Genomic DNA, 15100 nt, shown 5'->3' on the forward strand with positions numbered 1-15100 from the left:
CCCTACACCCTGCATCTGGATCCCACAGCTGACCCCCTACACCCTGCATCTGGATCCCACAGCTGACCCCCTACACCCTGCATCTGGATCCCACAGCTGACCCCCTACACCCTGCATCTGGATCCCACAGCTGACCCCCTACACCCTGCATCTGGATCCCACAGCTTACCCCCTACACCCTGCATCTGGATCCCACAGCTTACCCCCTACACCCTGCATCTGGATCCCACAGCTTACCCCCTTCACCCTGCATCTGGATCCCACAGCTGAACCCCTACACCCTGCATCTGGACCCCACAGCTGAACCCCTACACCCTGCATCTGGATCCCACAGCTTACCCCCTACACCCTGCATCTGGATCCCACGAGCTGACCCCCTACACCCTCCACCGGGACCCCACTGCTGACCCTCTACACCTGAACCCCACCGCTGACAGTCTACACCCCGCAGTCTGGTCCCATGAGCTGACAGTCTACACCCCGCAGTCTGGTCCCACGAGCTGACAGTCTACACCCCGCAGTCTGGTCCCACGAGCTGACACTCTACACCCCGCAGTCTGGTCCCACGAGCTGACACTATACACCCCGCAGTCTGGTCCCACGAGCTGACACTATACACCCCGCAGTCTGGTCCCAGGAGCTGACAGTCTACACCCCGCAGTCTGGTCCCACGAGCTGACAGTCTACACCCCGCAGTCTGGTCCCACGAGCTGACACTCTACACCCCGCAGTCTGGTCCCACGAGCTGACACTATACACCCCGCAGTCTGGTCCCAGGAGCTGACAGTCTACACCCCGCAGTCTGGTCCCATGAGCTGACAGTCTACACCCCGCAGTCTGGTCCCACGAGCTGACAGTCTACACCCCGCAGTCTGGTCCCACGAGCTGACAGTCTACACCCCGCAGTCTGGTCCCACGAGCTGACAGTCTACACCCCGCAGTCTGGTCCCACGAGCTGACAGTCTACACCCCGCAGTCTGGTCCCACGAGCTGACACTCTACAACCCGCAGTCTGGTCCCACGAGCTGACACTCTACAACCCGCAGTCTGGTCCCACGAGCTGACACTCTACACCCCGCAGTCTGGTCCCACGAGCTGACACTCTACACCCCGCAGTCTGGTCCCACGAGCTGACACTCTACACCCCGCAGTCTGGTCCCACGAGCTGACACTCTACACCCCGCAGTCTGGTCCCACGAGCTGACACTCTACACCCCGCAGTCTGGTCCCACGAGCTGACACTCTACACCCCGCAGTCTGGTCCCACGAGCTGACACTCTACACCCCGCAGTCTGGTCCCACGAGCTGACACTCTACACCCCGCAGTCTGGTCCCACGAGCTGACACTCTACACCCCGCAGTCTGGTCCCACGAGCTGACACTCTACACCCCGCAGTCTGGTCCCACGAGCTGACACTCTACACCCCGCAGTCTGGTCCCACGAGCTGACACTCTACACCCCGCAGTCTGGTCCCACGAGCTGACACTCTACACCCCGCAGTCTGGTCCCACGAGCTGACACTCTACACCCCGCAGTCTGGTCCCACGAGCTGACACTCTACACCCCGCAGTCTGGTCCCACGAGCTGACAGTCTACACCCCGCAGTCTGGTCCCACGAGCTGACACTCTACACCCCGCAGTCTGGTCCCACGAGCTGACACTCTACACCCCGCAGTCTGGTCACACGAGCTGACACTCTACACCCCGCAGTCTGGTCCCACGAGCTGACACTCTACACCCCGCAGTCTGGTCCCACGAGCTGACACTCTACACCCCGCAGTCTGGTCCCACGAGCTGACACTCTACACCCCGCAGTCTGGTCCCACGAGCTGACACTATACACCCCGCAGTCTGGTCCCAGGAGCTGACAGTCTACACCCCGCAGTCTGGTCCCATGAGCTGACAGTCTACACCCCGCAGTCTGGTCCCAGGAGCTGACAGTCTACACCCCGCAGTCTGGTCCCAGGAGCTGACAGTCTACACCCCGCAGTCTGGTCCCACGAGCTGACAGTCTACACCCCGCAGTCTGGTCCCACGAGCTGACAGTCTACACCCCGCAGTCTGGTCCCACGAGCTGACAGTCTACACCCCGCAGTCTGGTCCCAGGAGCTGACAGTCTACACCCCGCAGTCTGGTCCCAGGAGCTGACAGTCTACACCCCGCAGTCTGGTCCCAGGAGCTGACAGTCTACACCCCGCAGTCTGGTCCCAGGAGCTGACACTCTACACCCCGCAGTCTGGTCCCATGAGCTGACACTCTACACCCCGCAGTCTGGTCCCAGGAGCTGACACTATACACCCCGCAGTCTGGTCCCACGAGCTGACACTATACACCCCGCAGTCTGGTCCCAGGAGCTGACACTCTACACCCCGCAGTCTGGTCCCAGGAGCTGACACTATACACCCCGCAGTCTGGTCCCACGAGCTGACACTATACAGCTGTATTCCCCCACCCCCCGGCACACACTATGTTGCCCCTCACTCTCTCTAGGCTCTAGAGCTGACACTCTTGTCACCCCACCCTGCAGTAGGACACACAGACCTCTAGAACAAGGGAGGGCTGTACGGGGCTGCTCCTCCGGGGCCTCCGCACTCACCTGCCGCTCTGGGCCTCGCTTGCCGGCTCGCAGCCCCCGGACTCCCGGTTCCGCAGCTCCCCTGCCCGGGGATGAACACAATGCAGGTGGGAGGCAGAGTCCGTGACGTCACTGGCAGATCCCTCCCACCACCTCTACACTGCGGCCTGGCACGCAGGGCGGAGCATCCTGCGTCATGACGTAGCTGTGTGCGCGCTTGCGTCTTGTGTTTATTTTTCCCTTTCAACAACGAATAACTTTACTTGTCTGTCTATGATTACAGTGTAGTTTAGCTGACTACTAGAGGGGGATGCTGGGAATTGTAGTCGTTCAGGTACGGCTCTCCCGATTCCATGTCCCGCCTCCTCCCTGAGATACAGTGTGTCACTCCATGGAAGGTGACTAGTAACCTAGCAACAGCAGCGTCCTGCGCTGAACCGCCCGGTGTGAACAGGCTGTAAACATCATGTGACCTGAGAGCTTGCTGTACACCTCACTTTCACCCCTTACTATTCTTTTCCACCTCCTTTATAGTTGTGTAATGGTGCCCTTCGTTTCACCCTACAATTATATGGACAAGAAAACATTTTTGTTTTTAGAGAAAACGGAAAGAAAATCCTGTTATTATTGGGGTGAAAGGCAGGCAGTGTATATGGGGGTCCTCTATGTAGCAGGCAGTGTATATGGGGGTCCTCTATGTAGCAGGCAGTGTATATGGGGGTCCTCTATGTAGCAGGCAGTGTATATGGGGGTCCTCTATGTAGCAGGCAGTGTATATGGGGGTCCCCTTGTAGCAGGCTGTGTATATGGGGGTCCCTCTGTGGCAGGCAGTGTATATTGGGGTCTCTCTGTGGCAGGCAGTGTATATGGGGGTCCCTCTGTGGCAGGCAGTGTATATGGGGGTCCCCTTGTAGCAGGCAGTGTATATGGGGGTCCCTCTGTGGCAGGCAGTGTATATGGGGGTCCTCTTGTAGCAGGCAGTGTATATGGGGGTATCTCTCTGGCAGCCAGTGTATATGGGGGTCCTCTTGTAGCAGGCAGTGTATATGGGGGGGTCTCTCTGTAGCAGGCAGTGTATATGGGGGTCCCTCTGTGGCAAGCAGTGTATATGGGGGTCCCTCTGTGGCAGGCAGTGTATATGGGGGTCCCCTTGTAGCAGGCAGTGTATATTGGGGTCTCTCTGTGGCAGGCAGTGTATATGGGGGTCCCCTTGTAGCAGGCAGTGTATATGGGGGTCCCTCTGTGGCAGGCAGTGTATATTGGGGTCTCTCTGTGGCAGGCAGTGTATATGGGGGTCCCTCTGTGGCAGGCAGTGTATATGGGGGTCCCCTTGTAGCAGGCAGTGTATATGGGGGTCCCCTTGTAGCAGGCAGTGTATATGGGGGTCCCTCTGTGGCAGGCAGTGTATATGGGGGTCCTCTTGTAGCAGGCAGTGTATATGGGGGTATCTCTCTGGCAGCCAGTGTATATGGGGGTCCTCTTGTAGCAGGCAGTGTATATGGGGGTATCTCTCTGTGGCAGCCAGTGTATATGGGGGTCCCTCTGTGGCAGCCAGTGTATATGGGGGTCCCTCTGTGGCAGGCAGTGTATATGGGGGTCCCTCTGTGGCAGGCAGTGTATATGGGGGTCCCTCTGTGGCAGGCAGTGTATATGGGGGGTCTCTCTGTGGCAGGCAGTGTATATGGGGGTCCCTCTGTGGCAGGCAGTGTATATGGGGGTCCCTCTGTAGCAGGCAGTGTATATGGGGGGTCCCTCTGTGGCAGGCAGGCAGTGTATATGGGGGTCCTCTGTAGCAGGCAGTGTATATGGGGGGGTCTCTCTGTAGCAGGCAGTGTATATGGGGGTCCCTCTGTGGCAGGCAGTGTATATGGGGGTCCCTCTGTAGCAGGCAGTGTATATGGGGGGTCTCTCTGTGGCAGGCAGTGTATATGGGGGTCCCTCTGTGGCAGGCAGTGTATATGGGGGGTCTCTCTGTGGCAGGCAGTGTATATGGGCGTCCCTCTGTGGCAGGCAGGCAGTGTATATGGGGGTCCTCTGTAGCAGGCAGTGTATATGGGGGGGTCTCTCTGTAGCAGGCAGTGTATATGGAGAGTCTCTCTGTAGCAGGCAGTGTATATGGGGGGGTCTCTCTGTAGCAGGCAGTGTATATGGGGAGTCTCTCTGTAGCAGGCAGTGTATATGGGGGGGGTCTCTCTGTAGCAGGCAGTGTATATGGGGGTCCCTCTGTGGCAGGCAGTGTATATGGGGGGTCTCTCTGTGGCAGGCAGTGTATATGGGGGTCCCTCTGTAGCAGGCAGTGTATATGGGGGGGTCTCTCTGTGGCAGGCAGTGTATATGGGGAGTCTCTCTGTGGCAGGCAGTGTATATGGGGGTCCCTCTGTGGCAGGCAGTGTATATAAGTGGGGTCTCTCTGTGGCAGGCAGTGTATATGGGGGTCCCTCTGTGGCAGGCAGTGTATATGGGGGTCCTCTGTGGCAGGCAGTGTATATGGGGGTCCCTCTATAGCAGGCAGTGTATATGGGGGTCCCTCTGTGGCAGGCAGTGTATATAAGGGGGGTCTCTGTGGCAGGCAGTGTATATGGGGGTCTCTCTGTGGCAGGCAGTGTATATAAGGGGGGGTCTCTCTGTTGCAGGCAGTATATATAAGGGGGTCTCTCTGTTGCAGGCAGTGTATATAAGGGGGGGGGTCTCTCTGTGGCAGGCAGTGTATATAAGTGGGGTCTCTCTGTGGCAGGCAGTGTATATGGGGGTCCTCTGTGGCAGGCAGTGTATATGGGGGTCCTCTGTGGCAGGCAGTGTATATGGGGGTCTCTCTGTGGCAGGCAGTGTATATAAGTGGGGTCTCTCTGTGGCAGGCAGTGTATATGGGGGTCCTCTGTGGCAGGCAGTGTATATGGGGGTCCCTCTATAGCAGGCAGTGTATATGGGGGTCTCTCTGTGGCAGGCAGTGTATATGGGGGTCCCTCTGTGGCAGGCAGTGTATATAAGTGGGGTCCCTCTGTGGCAGGCAGTGTATATAAGGGGGGGTCTCTCTGTGGCAGGCAGTGTATATGGGGGTCTCTCTGTGGCAGGCAGTGTATATAAGGGGGGGTCTCTCTGTGGCAGGCAGTGTATATAAGGGGGGTCTCTCTGTTGCAGGCAGTGTATATGACGAGGGGGTTCCCTTTATGGCAGGCACTGTATAGGGGGGTCCCGCACATTACTGCACCACAGTCACCGTGTGCCGCATCACCATTAGGCGCCTGCAGGGGGCGCAGACGTCCTCACAGTCCCAGTCTAATCAGAGGTCACGAGGACACGCAGGAGGACGTATCACATTAAGGGGGTGGGGCACGCAGTGACGTATAATTCACGGGACGGGTTTCTAGCAGTTCCCTCTGAGGGCGCACGGTGTTCTGTCATCTCCCGGTGTCCGGTGCAGGTTAGTGCGCAGCTCGGTGCTGTGAGGGCCCCCCCGTGTGTCGGGTTTCTCTGGTATATTCATTGCTTGTCCGCTCAGGGTCTTGGTTTCCTCACAATAACTGTGTCAGCTTGTCTGGCCGCGTTGTCATAGAAACCGCAGTGTAGTGAGAGTGGCTGCCCCTTATATACAGCAGTGGGGATGTACTACTACCCCCAGCGATGCCCGGACCACACAGCTCCGTATATCATCCCTTCATGTCTTGTCTTCTTGTGCAGGTTGCAGTATGGCGTTACTACAGCGAGTGCTGATCCAGAGCTGGGGGACAGCTGCCCGACAACACCTCAGGTGAGTGTGCGTTCCCCGATACAGGAATGGGACACCAGCTCCTGGGCCCCTCCAATATATACCCCCCACCCCAGGCATTGGCCTCTGCCACCCCTTATACACTGATACTAGCGCCCCTAAATACAGTTGTCTTGCCGAGACACCAGCATTAGCCCCCAGACCTCCCCAATACACAGTCATCACCTCCAATACACCAACACCAGTCTTCCAGAGCTTACACCCCCCCCCTCCCCCTAATAAGCACAACAGCTCCTGAGCAGATACGGACCGTCCACCTGTAACTCTTCTCCTAATACACAGACATTAGCCCCCAGACCTCCCCAATACACAGCAGCTCCTGTCTTCACTCCTAATACACAGACACCAGTCCTCCATAGGCCCTCCCATCATCACCCCTAATTAGCATACAACAGTTCCCAGGCTGACACACACTCCCCAATACATAGCCCTTGTGCCCCTGATAGACAATAGTCCACCAGACCCCTAATACATGGAGACGAGCCCTCAGACCTCTCCTAATACATAGACATCAGCCTCGATCGTCTCCTCTTCCTAATACATAGACATCAGCCTCGATCGTCTCCTCCACCTAATACATAGACATCAGCCTCGATCGTCTCCTCCTCCTAATACATAGACATCAGCCTCGATCGTCTCCTCCACCTAATACATAGACATCAGCCTCGATCGTCTCCTCCACCTAATACATAGACATCAGCCTCGATCGTCTCCTCCACCTAATACATAGACATCAGCCTCGATCGTCTCCTCCACCTAATACATAGACATCAGCCTCGATCGTCTCCTCCACCTAATACATAGACATCAGCCTCGATCGTCTCCTCCACCTAATACATAGACATCAGCCTCGATCGTCTCCTCCACCTAATACATAGACATCAGCCTCGATCGTCTCCTCCACCTAATACATAGACATCAGCCTCGATCGTCTCCTCCACCTAATACATAGACATCAGCCTCGATCGTCTCCTCCACCTAATACATAGACATCAGCCTCGATCGTCTCCTCCACCTAATACATAGACATCAGCCTCGATCGTCTCCTCTTCCTGGCCTCCCGTCGGTCAGTGACTACCTCCTGTTCTGTTTTCAGCCTCTCTGCATCCTGCGCTGCCATCCAGAAGTTGACCCGGGTGCGGGTGGTGGATAACAGCACCCTGGGGAACACCCCGTACCACAAGCCACCACGCTGCATTCATGTGTATAACAAGTCTGGGGTGGGAAAGGTCGGGGACACCATCCTGTTGGCCATTAAGGGTCAGAAGAAGAAAGCCCTCATCGTGGGCCAGAAGATGCCCGGTTCCTGTATGACCCCGCGCTTTGACTCCAACAATGTGGTTCTAATAGAGGACAATGGGAACCCTGTGGGGACCCGAATAAAGACCCCTATACCGGCCATGCTGAGGCGAGAGGAGGGCAAGTATTCCAAAGTGTTGGCCATAGCTCAGACCCTATTGTGAGAAGCTCGTCCACATTGGATCCAGGATCAGAAACTCCAGATGGAGAACTTTATTTATTTTTTTTTTTCTTGCCTGTGAATTCAGGACTAAATAAATATTGATAAAATACTGGAGACCTCAGGTAGAATTGTGATTGCACAGTGAAGAAGATTGGCTGCAATGTACAGCATGGAAGACAGGCAGGGTGGAGGCATTGCCTTCTAATAGGAGCATCTTTCAGCTTAAATCACAGATGTCAAACCTGCTGCCCTCCAACTATTGTAAAACTACTATTCTCATCATGCATAGACAGCCAAATGTCTGGTTTACTTTCTTTACTAGGACGTCTTTACGATGGATCCTCCGTTGTCAAGATCTATAATGGTAAATGCAGATCTCAACAGGAAAATGTCTCAGGGAAGACTCTCCCTTAGTGGAAGGAAACCCTAGCCCCTCTATGATAGGGTTCCATTGATTCTAATGGAGTCACGTCATGGAGGGGCTGGGGTTTCTTCCCACTAGGGGTGGGTCGCCCCGCCACCAGTGCTTCAGCCTGGACCTGGTGGTACAGTCCATTTAGGGTCCTATTATATGGAGAGATTATCTATCAAATCAGGCAGATATCTCAGTGTAATAGAACCAGTGAACAGCAGAGGCATGAACAAATTTTCCTGATCAGCTAATTGCTGAAGTCGAAAGATAATCTGCCACCAGCCGCACATCTCTTGATGTAATGAGAGGTGCTTGGCCTCAGATGGTGTTAGCTTCCCACTTCTGGCTCTAAAAAGATACTACAATAATAGGATCAATTCCATTCTGGTGAATGACTCTGTATCCTACGGACTCTCTCTGATCACTGGGAATTTTGATATTTTGTTAAATAAAAGTGAAGGTGGGTGGATCAATCACTGACCAATGTCTGTATGCACAAGTGTAAGTGCTTGGAGTGTAGGAAGCTGGCATCCTTGGGGAAACTAAACCTGATAAGCTGCCTAAGATGTGTTTTCTAAGCAGGTGTAATGCTTTGTGTATTAAGAGGGAGTCTGAAGGATCTTTTACATGGGCTGATTATATTGGCAACAAGGGTTCCTAGAAACACTAATCGTCCTGAGTAATGCTGCGATTACACTGAGCGATAATTCGCCTGATTGTACAATTAACGATTTCGAAGTTAAGGTTTTTTTTAATAACTATCAGCGTTTAGACAGAACGATATATCGTACGGAAAAATTGTTTTGCCTATCTCGCACATAGGTAAAATCGGTGAACGACTGTTTACATGGAACGATCTGCGAATTTTTTGCGAACGACCAACGACTATTTGAGAACATGTTCAAAGATCAAAATGAACGATTTCTCACTCGTCGCTTGATTGTTCGCTGCGTTTACATGTACGATTATCGTTCGAATTCGATCATTATCGTGCAAATTCGCACGATAATCGTTTCGTGTAAACTCAGCATTAAAGGGAAAGCAATTGTCTGATTACCGGGAAAACATTTGCTCGGCAGCTGTTTGGATCTTTTAACCATCAGTAAAATCTGTTATCAACAGCACATCTTTGTGTGAACAGGACAGCATAGGGGGAAAGGCATTAGTTCAGTGACTCGCACAAGGAGATATTTCTGGCCACTGCATTTTGGATAAATTGGGGAGAGGAGATATTCTAGAGCAGAGAAGGCTGACCTGTAAGGAATTGCAATAGTCAAGATGGAAATGAATCAAAATGACAATGGTAGTTTTAGCTGTGAAGAGATTAATTCTAGTGATGTCTTTAAGATGCAGGTTACGTGGAGGTAATCTGAGGACACCGGACATGCTGTATAAGGGTGCGTTTACTCAGAGATTTATCTGACAGATTATTGAAGGGGTACTCCGACGGGGGGGCATTTTTTTTTCCTGACACTGGGGGGTAGGTGGCTGAGGGAAACGACGTCTACTCACCTCCCCGGTTCCAGCGGCGGATCACGCATCGCGGCGCTCCGGTCCCCACCAGGCAGCAGCCGGGGACCGAAGCGCCGCAATGCGGGACCCGCTGCTGGAGCCGGGGAGGTGAGTGGACGTAGTTTCCCTCAGCCTTCTACTCCCCGGTGTCAGGGAAAAAAATGTTGTCTCCCCCTGTCGGAGTACCCCTTTAAAGCCAAAGCCAGGAATAGACTATAAGCAGAGAACAGGTCATAAAGGAAAGACTGAGATTTCTCCTCTTCCCTAATCCATTCCTGGCTTTGACTTAAAAAGATGTTCAATTTTAGTAAGATTTATTTTTAGATTCAAATAGAACATAATGTTATAAATAGTAGAGAGAGTAGCATGTAGGTGAGATGTCACAGGAGGAGGTATATAGCTGGAGGTGTTGGGGGTAAAAAGAGAGGAGTCTGGAGCAGGTTTGAGGGAATACTGTCACTACCACAGGAGGGGAGCCTGGAAGAGGTGTAAAGGAATAGGGTCACTAGAGCAGGTGGTGGGGTGAGAGGAGCCTGGAGACCTCTTCCTCGATCTCTGGGCCAGTAACTGAGATGGATGAAAAAAAAAGAGAGGTAATGGAATCTACCCTGTAGAAGAAATTCAACCCTATGTAAATTGGATCCACTTTGGGTTTCTGTTTTACAATGAAGCAGTCAGAGGGTTGGTGGGTTTAATTCATACATAATTTTTTTTCTCAACATATTACACAGTTTATATATGGTAAAGATTTCTTTTTTTTTTTTTTTTTTTTTTTAGCTATAATCTGTCTTTTACCTGTTCCATTAATTTGATACTGCCAATTTTGCAAGTTTTAACACCTACAAAGAATGGAGAGGTCTGTAATTTTGAGCATAGGTACACTTCACCTGTGAGAGACACAATCTATAAAGAAAATTCCAGAAAATCAAAGTTTGATTTTTAAATAATGATCTTACCTTTTTATTGCATGAATTAAGTATTTTATCAACCAACCAGCAAGAATTTGGTTCTTACAGACCTGTTAGTTTTTCTTTAAGAAGCTCCTCCTACTCTGCACTTATTACCTGTATTAATTGCACCTGTGAACCTGTTACCTGTATGAAAAGCACCTGTCCACATACTCATTCACACTCCAACCTCTCCACAATGGTCAAGACAAAGGATGAGTGAACTTACAGTACTTTCAGTTTCCCAGGGCTGGGTTCATTTTGTCCAGGCACCTGGAGAGGCACGGCAGAGAGTTCAAAGGCAGACTGCTAAAAAGCTGACCACCAAACCTAGCTAAGTGTTTTGCTAGTACAGTTCGCTGATCCCTAGTCAAGGCCAAAGATCTGTCTAAGGATACCAGGGATAAAATTGCAGATCAGCACAAGACTGAGGCTACAGGAAAATAGGTAAGCAGCTTGGTGAGAAGATAACTGTTGGCGCAATTAGAAAATGGAAGAAACACAAGATCTTCCTCAGTCTGGGGTTCCGTGCAAGATCTCGCCTTGTGGGATAAGAATGATTCTGAAGAATGGAGGGAGAAAACTGGGGAAAATAACATCATATTCTGCACGAGGATGAGCATTTGTAATGCATATGGCCAGCCTAAGCTTCCTTGGAGATTCCCATGCTCTACATCCAATGTTCTGATCCTGACTTTTTTTTAACTGTAATTTTTATTAACATTTTCTTTGCACACTGTACAAAAAAAAAAAAAAAATGGCATTGCATAAAGACGAGCAGAACTTGCCATGTAACTTCAGTACTGTTCAGATATAGGAAAACACAAGAATTTGTAGTGGGTCTCCTTGTAGTTTGTGCGAATTGAAGAGGATGCTGCCCTGCCACAGCTCAGGTGTAATAGTCTTAGCCAAAGACTCCTCCCGACCTATCTATATATTTGTGCCGTACCGGTGACTCTACCACAGACAAGTTCAGAATTTGGTAAATGGCAGAAATTAACACCTTTAGTAGACCCACCCGCCCTAATCAACTGCTTAAAAGTCGTTAGTTTCAAGAGCGTGAGGGAGCCAAAGATCATCTGCATGAAGTGCCTAATACTGAGGTAGAATGGTACGCCGACCCAGGTAGAATGTTTTTCTCGGGGTTTATCAAAGGGCACAAGAGTCTGCGTAAGCAGATCAACTATGTCGGCAAACTGGAAAAATTTCTGACTTAGTCAATGCTGCACCGTCAGAGGGGACATGCCTACTGAAAGGGAGGGTGAGAGTAGAAATCAGATAAGGGGAGAATCCTTAGAATAGAAGCCAAACCTAGACGCCCACATGGACCATATATGTCTATTGTAAATATTCGGTCCAAGCATGGGGGAAGCAGAGCAGGCAGGAGGGTTAGCAGACCACAAAATCTGTAAATCTGATTCTATGCACTAGAGATCCTATTAGGGGATTTCCATAGTGATGGAACAGGAGAGAAACCAAAAGTGAGGATAAGGACTAGTAATGAGCGAACCGGGTTCGGGTTCGAGACGATCCGAACCCGAACGTTCGGCATTTGATTAGTGGTGGCTGCTGAACTTTGATAAAGCTCTAAGGTTCTCTGGAAAAAATGGATAAAGCCAATGACTATATCCATGATTTCCACATAGCCTTAGGGCTTTATCCAACTTCAGCAGCCCCCGCTAATCAAATGCCGAAAGTTCGGGTTCGGATCGACTCTAGCATGCAGACCAGACCTCGGGATTTAAAAATTTCTGTAGTCCCGGATACAACAAGGATTGTAGGAGAGTAACGGGCAAAACTTTGAAGAGAAGTGTCTGGGATTTGAAATTCATGACATTACAGAGACTTCTGATTTGATGAGTAATATAATGTAGGTTGTGTTTGTCGATCATTGTGACTTGTAAAACAATGTAACTAAACTAAAAACACCAGGGAGTTGTACATTTTATTGGGTAAACATCCACAAAAGTGAACATTATAATATATAGTAACCTTTAGATCCCGTTTTAGTAGCAGTGAACGCCACCAAAAGTCTAGTGTAGCTCTAGATATAACTTACACATCATTGAGGAGGCTTAGGGATTATTTCTTATTGCACATTTATTAGGTGTTTCAGATTATCCATATTTCTCATATGCCATGTGTGAAGCACCTTTTTCTATGGACCCAATGTAGGGGCAGCAAATCCTCATCCTAATCTACATCGCCTGTCAAATTAGTCCTGATGGTGGGTTTTTCATCATCATCCTCCCTCCTGCACTATGAGATTGTGTATTGTACCGATTCTCTGCTGGATCATCAGATTTTCCAAATTATCAGATTCTGGATCACACGCTCAGGGTCTTGTCTTTGGGGTCTCATATGGTTCTGATTTAGATCAGCCATGTTGGATATCACAGTCTCCTACTGCTGAAAGGTCCATAATGACATGATCCGTAATATAGTGGTAACCTTTGGGATCCTGGATACACCATAAGGGAGTCATGCAGCTGGTTGCCAGGTCCAAGTCAGGATAAATGCAGTGTAATGACTCTGAACGTCCCTCAGAGTAAGGAAAGAACGTGGTACTTGCTGGGTTCACATTACTTTTTTTTTCTTCCATCCATTTTTGCAAAAAACATGCATTTGTATGCATCTGTTTTGATCCGTTTTCCCATTGACTTCCAATATAATAAAAACTGATCAAAACGCATTCATTTTTTTTCACATACACAAAAACATTTTTGTGCAAGTTTAAAAAAACGAGATTTTTTTTTTTTTTTTTATAATGAAAGCTGCACCCAAATGCATCAGTTTTTTTTTATCTGTTTTTGGCAAAACATGAAGAAAACATAGTGTGAACCCAGCCTAACTGAGCAAAAACAGGTGGAGAATAAGAGATCTATGAAAATTCCGATAGAATGAGATGGGCCACTCTGCAAGAACCTCATGCAAAGTCTCAGCACTGAAAGAGGAATAGGGAATACTGGGGTAAACTTGCTGCAGCCCTCAAGAGAAGTGTGACTTGGAGGTCTCAATCAGCAGAGTCCTAAACTGTACAGCAACCTGACCCCAACCCAACTGTGGTTATTCCCTAGGCCACCTGGTGTGAAGAGTTCTGCACAAGAGAATGGGGAGACATGTACAGAGCTGATGCTGTGATTAGATGAGAGTAATAAATGTGTATGTTAAAGGACAAGTATGGTAAAATTATTTATTAAAGTATTGTATTGTCCCTTAAAAGTTATACAAATCACCAATATACACTTCTTATGGGAAATGCTTATAAAGTGCTTTTTTCCCTGCACTTACTACTGCATCATGGCTTCACTTCCTGGATAAAATAGTTATGTCACGACCCGACTCCTAGAGCTGTGCGGGCTGTGGCTGCTGGAAAGGATGCTGTGTCCCTCCAGTGCCCTGTGTCCCTTTTATTAAAATACTTTAATAAACATTTTCCCTGGACTTCTCCTTTAACCCCCCTTATCAAATGTTCTGTGCTCTGAAATAAAAAATTATTAATAGGTAGATTAGATTGTGAGCTCCTTGGCTTGATCAGCAGGGCTGAGGAGTCGGTAAGCTGCAGCTCCGACTCCAACTCCTGAATTTTATCAGGGACCAACTCCAGCTTCTTCATAAATGGCCAGTCAAACGCCAGGGGAGTTATTTATGTGGCTCAGCAGCTTCTTCCCAATGTCCTACATGATCCTTGGGTGACTTCTAAGTGAATAAGGCAAAGATATAAAGTAGATTGTCCTGTGGGTGCAGCCAGTCTCCATGTCCTGAAAAACTCAAAACGACTAGATGGAGCAGGTGGTCTTTTTCTGCTGACAATCTTCTATGTTTCTAACTAAATATTCACAAAAAGCCACTACGGACCAAAAATACACAGGCATCTGCAAGTCTCTAAAATGGTAACTACCCGATGGTGTACAAGGAAATCAAATGCATTCCTGATGGCCAAAACACCCTAGGGTGTTGTTTTGGCTGTCAGTGATACATAACTAAATATTCACCATACTCAAAGAAAAACTAACGATACCAGATACCTGGGATATTGTGGTCAGCTGCCATAGTGATATATAGGGGTCAGACATAGGTCCAGATTTATCAGCTCTCTGTTAGCATTCGCGCTCGTGAATCATTGAGGCCCCACAGGAACTACTTGCTCAGCCAGTCAGTGACTGCAGCAGTGTCCTGCCTTACACATCGTAACATTACAGGATTAGGAGCCCAGTGGAAGACCATAAACAGTGACACTGCACTGCCGGGGCATGGGGATAGGTAAATAGCACTTCTTTATTATGATCCCACCAACCCCTCCCTGGATTTTTCACTGTTGCCCAGACCTCTTTAAAGGGGTTATCCAGCGCTACAAAAACATGACCACTTTTCCCCCTACTGTTGTCTCCAGTTCAAGTGGGGGTTTGCAACTAAGCTCCATTT

At 49.9% G+C, this 15100-nt stretch overlaps 2 protein-coding genes across 7 annotated transcripts in view; one reads left to right on the forward strand and one right to left on the reverse strand.

Annotated features, from left to right (window-relative positions):
- The window catches only part of TMEM63B (transmembrane protein 63B), a 28408-nt gene extending 25672 nt beyond the window's left edge, over positions 1 to 2736 (reverse strand). For 2 of the 3 annotated variants that reach the window (XM_069955239.1, XM_069955237.1), the window contains exon 1: positions 2598 to 2736. The gene's annotated coding sequence lies outside the window, so the exon portion shown is untranslated. Of the gene's footprint in view, positions 1 to 2542 lie in introns of all 3 variants that reach the window. The other variant, XM_069955238.1, reaches the window with a different exon arrangement.
- An 80-nt stretch (positions 2737 to 2816) lies between these two features.
- Positions 2817 to 7918, forward strand: MRPL14 (mitochondrial ribosomal protein L14). Of its 4 annotated transcripts, none has more exons than XM_069955242.1 (3): positions 2817 to 2910; positions 6255 to 6324; positions 7439 to 7918. In XM_069955242.1, the coding sequence occupies exons 2-3, from the start codon at positions 6263 to 6265 to the stop codon at positions 7803 to 7805; spliced, it is 429 nt and encodes a 142-aa protein (XP_069811343.1). In that variant the 5' UTR covers positions 2817 to 2910; positions 6255 to 6262; the 3' UTR covers positions 7806 to 7918. The 4 variants fall into 4 exon arrangements, with proteins under 4 accessions (XP_069811343.1, XP_069811341.1, XP_069811344.1 ...); XM_069955240.1 differs by lacking the exon at positions 2817 to 2910 and adding an exon at positions 2950 to 2974; XM_069955243.1 differs by lacking the exon at positions 2817 to 2910 and adding an exon at positions 3021 to 3062.
- The last annotated feature ends 7182 nt before the right edge of the window (positions 7919 to 15100 follow it).

This window comes from Dendropsophus ebraccatus, chromosome 15 (genome assembly GCF_027789765.1).
Source record: "Dendropsophus ebraccatus isolate aDenEbr1 chromosome 15, aDenEbr1.pat, whole genome shotgun sequence".
Taxonomy (NCBI): Eukaryota; Metazoa; Chordata; class Amphibia; order Anura; family Hylidae; genus Dendropsophus; species Dendropsophus ebraccatus.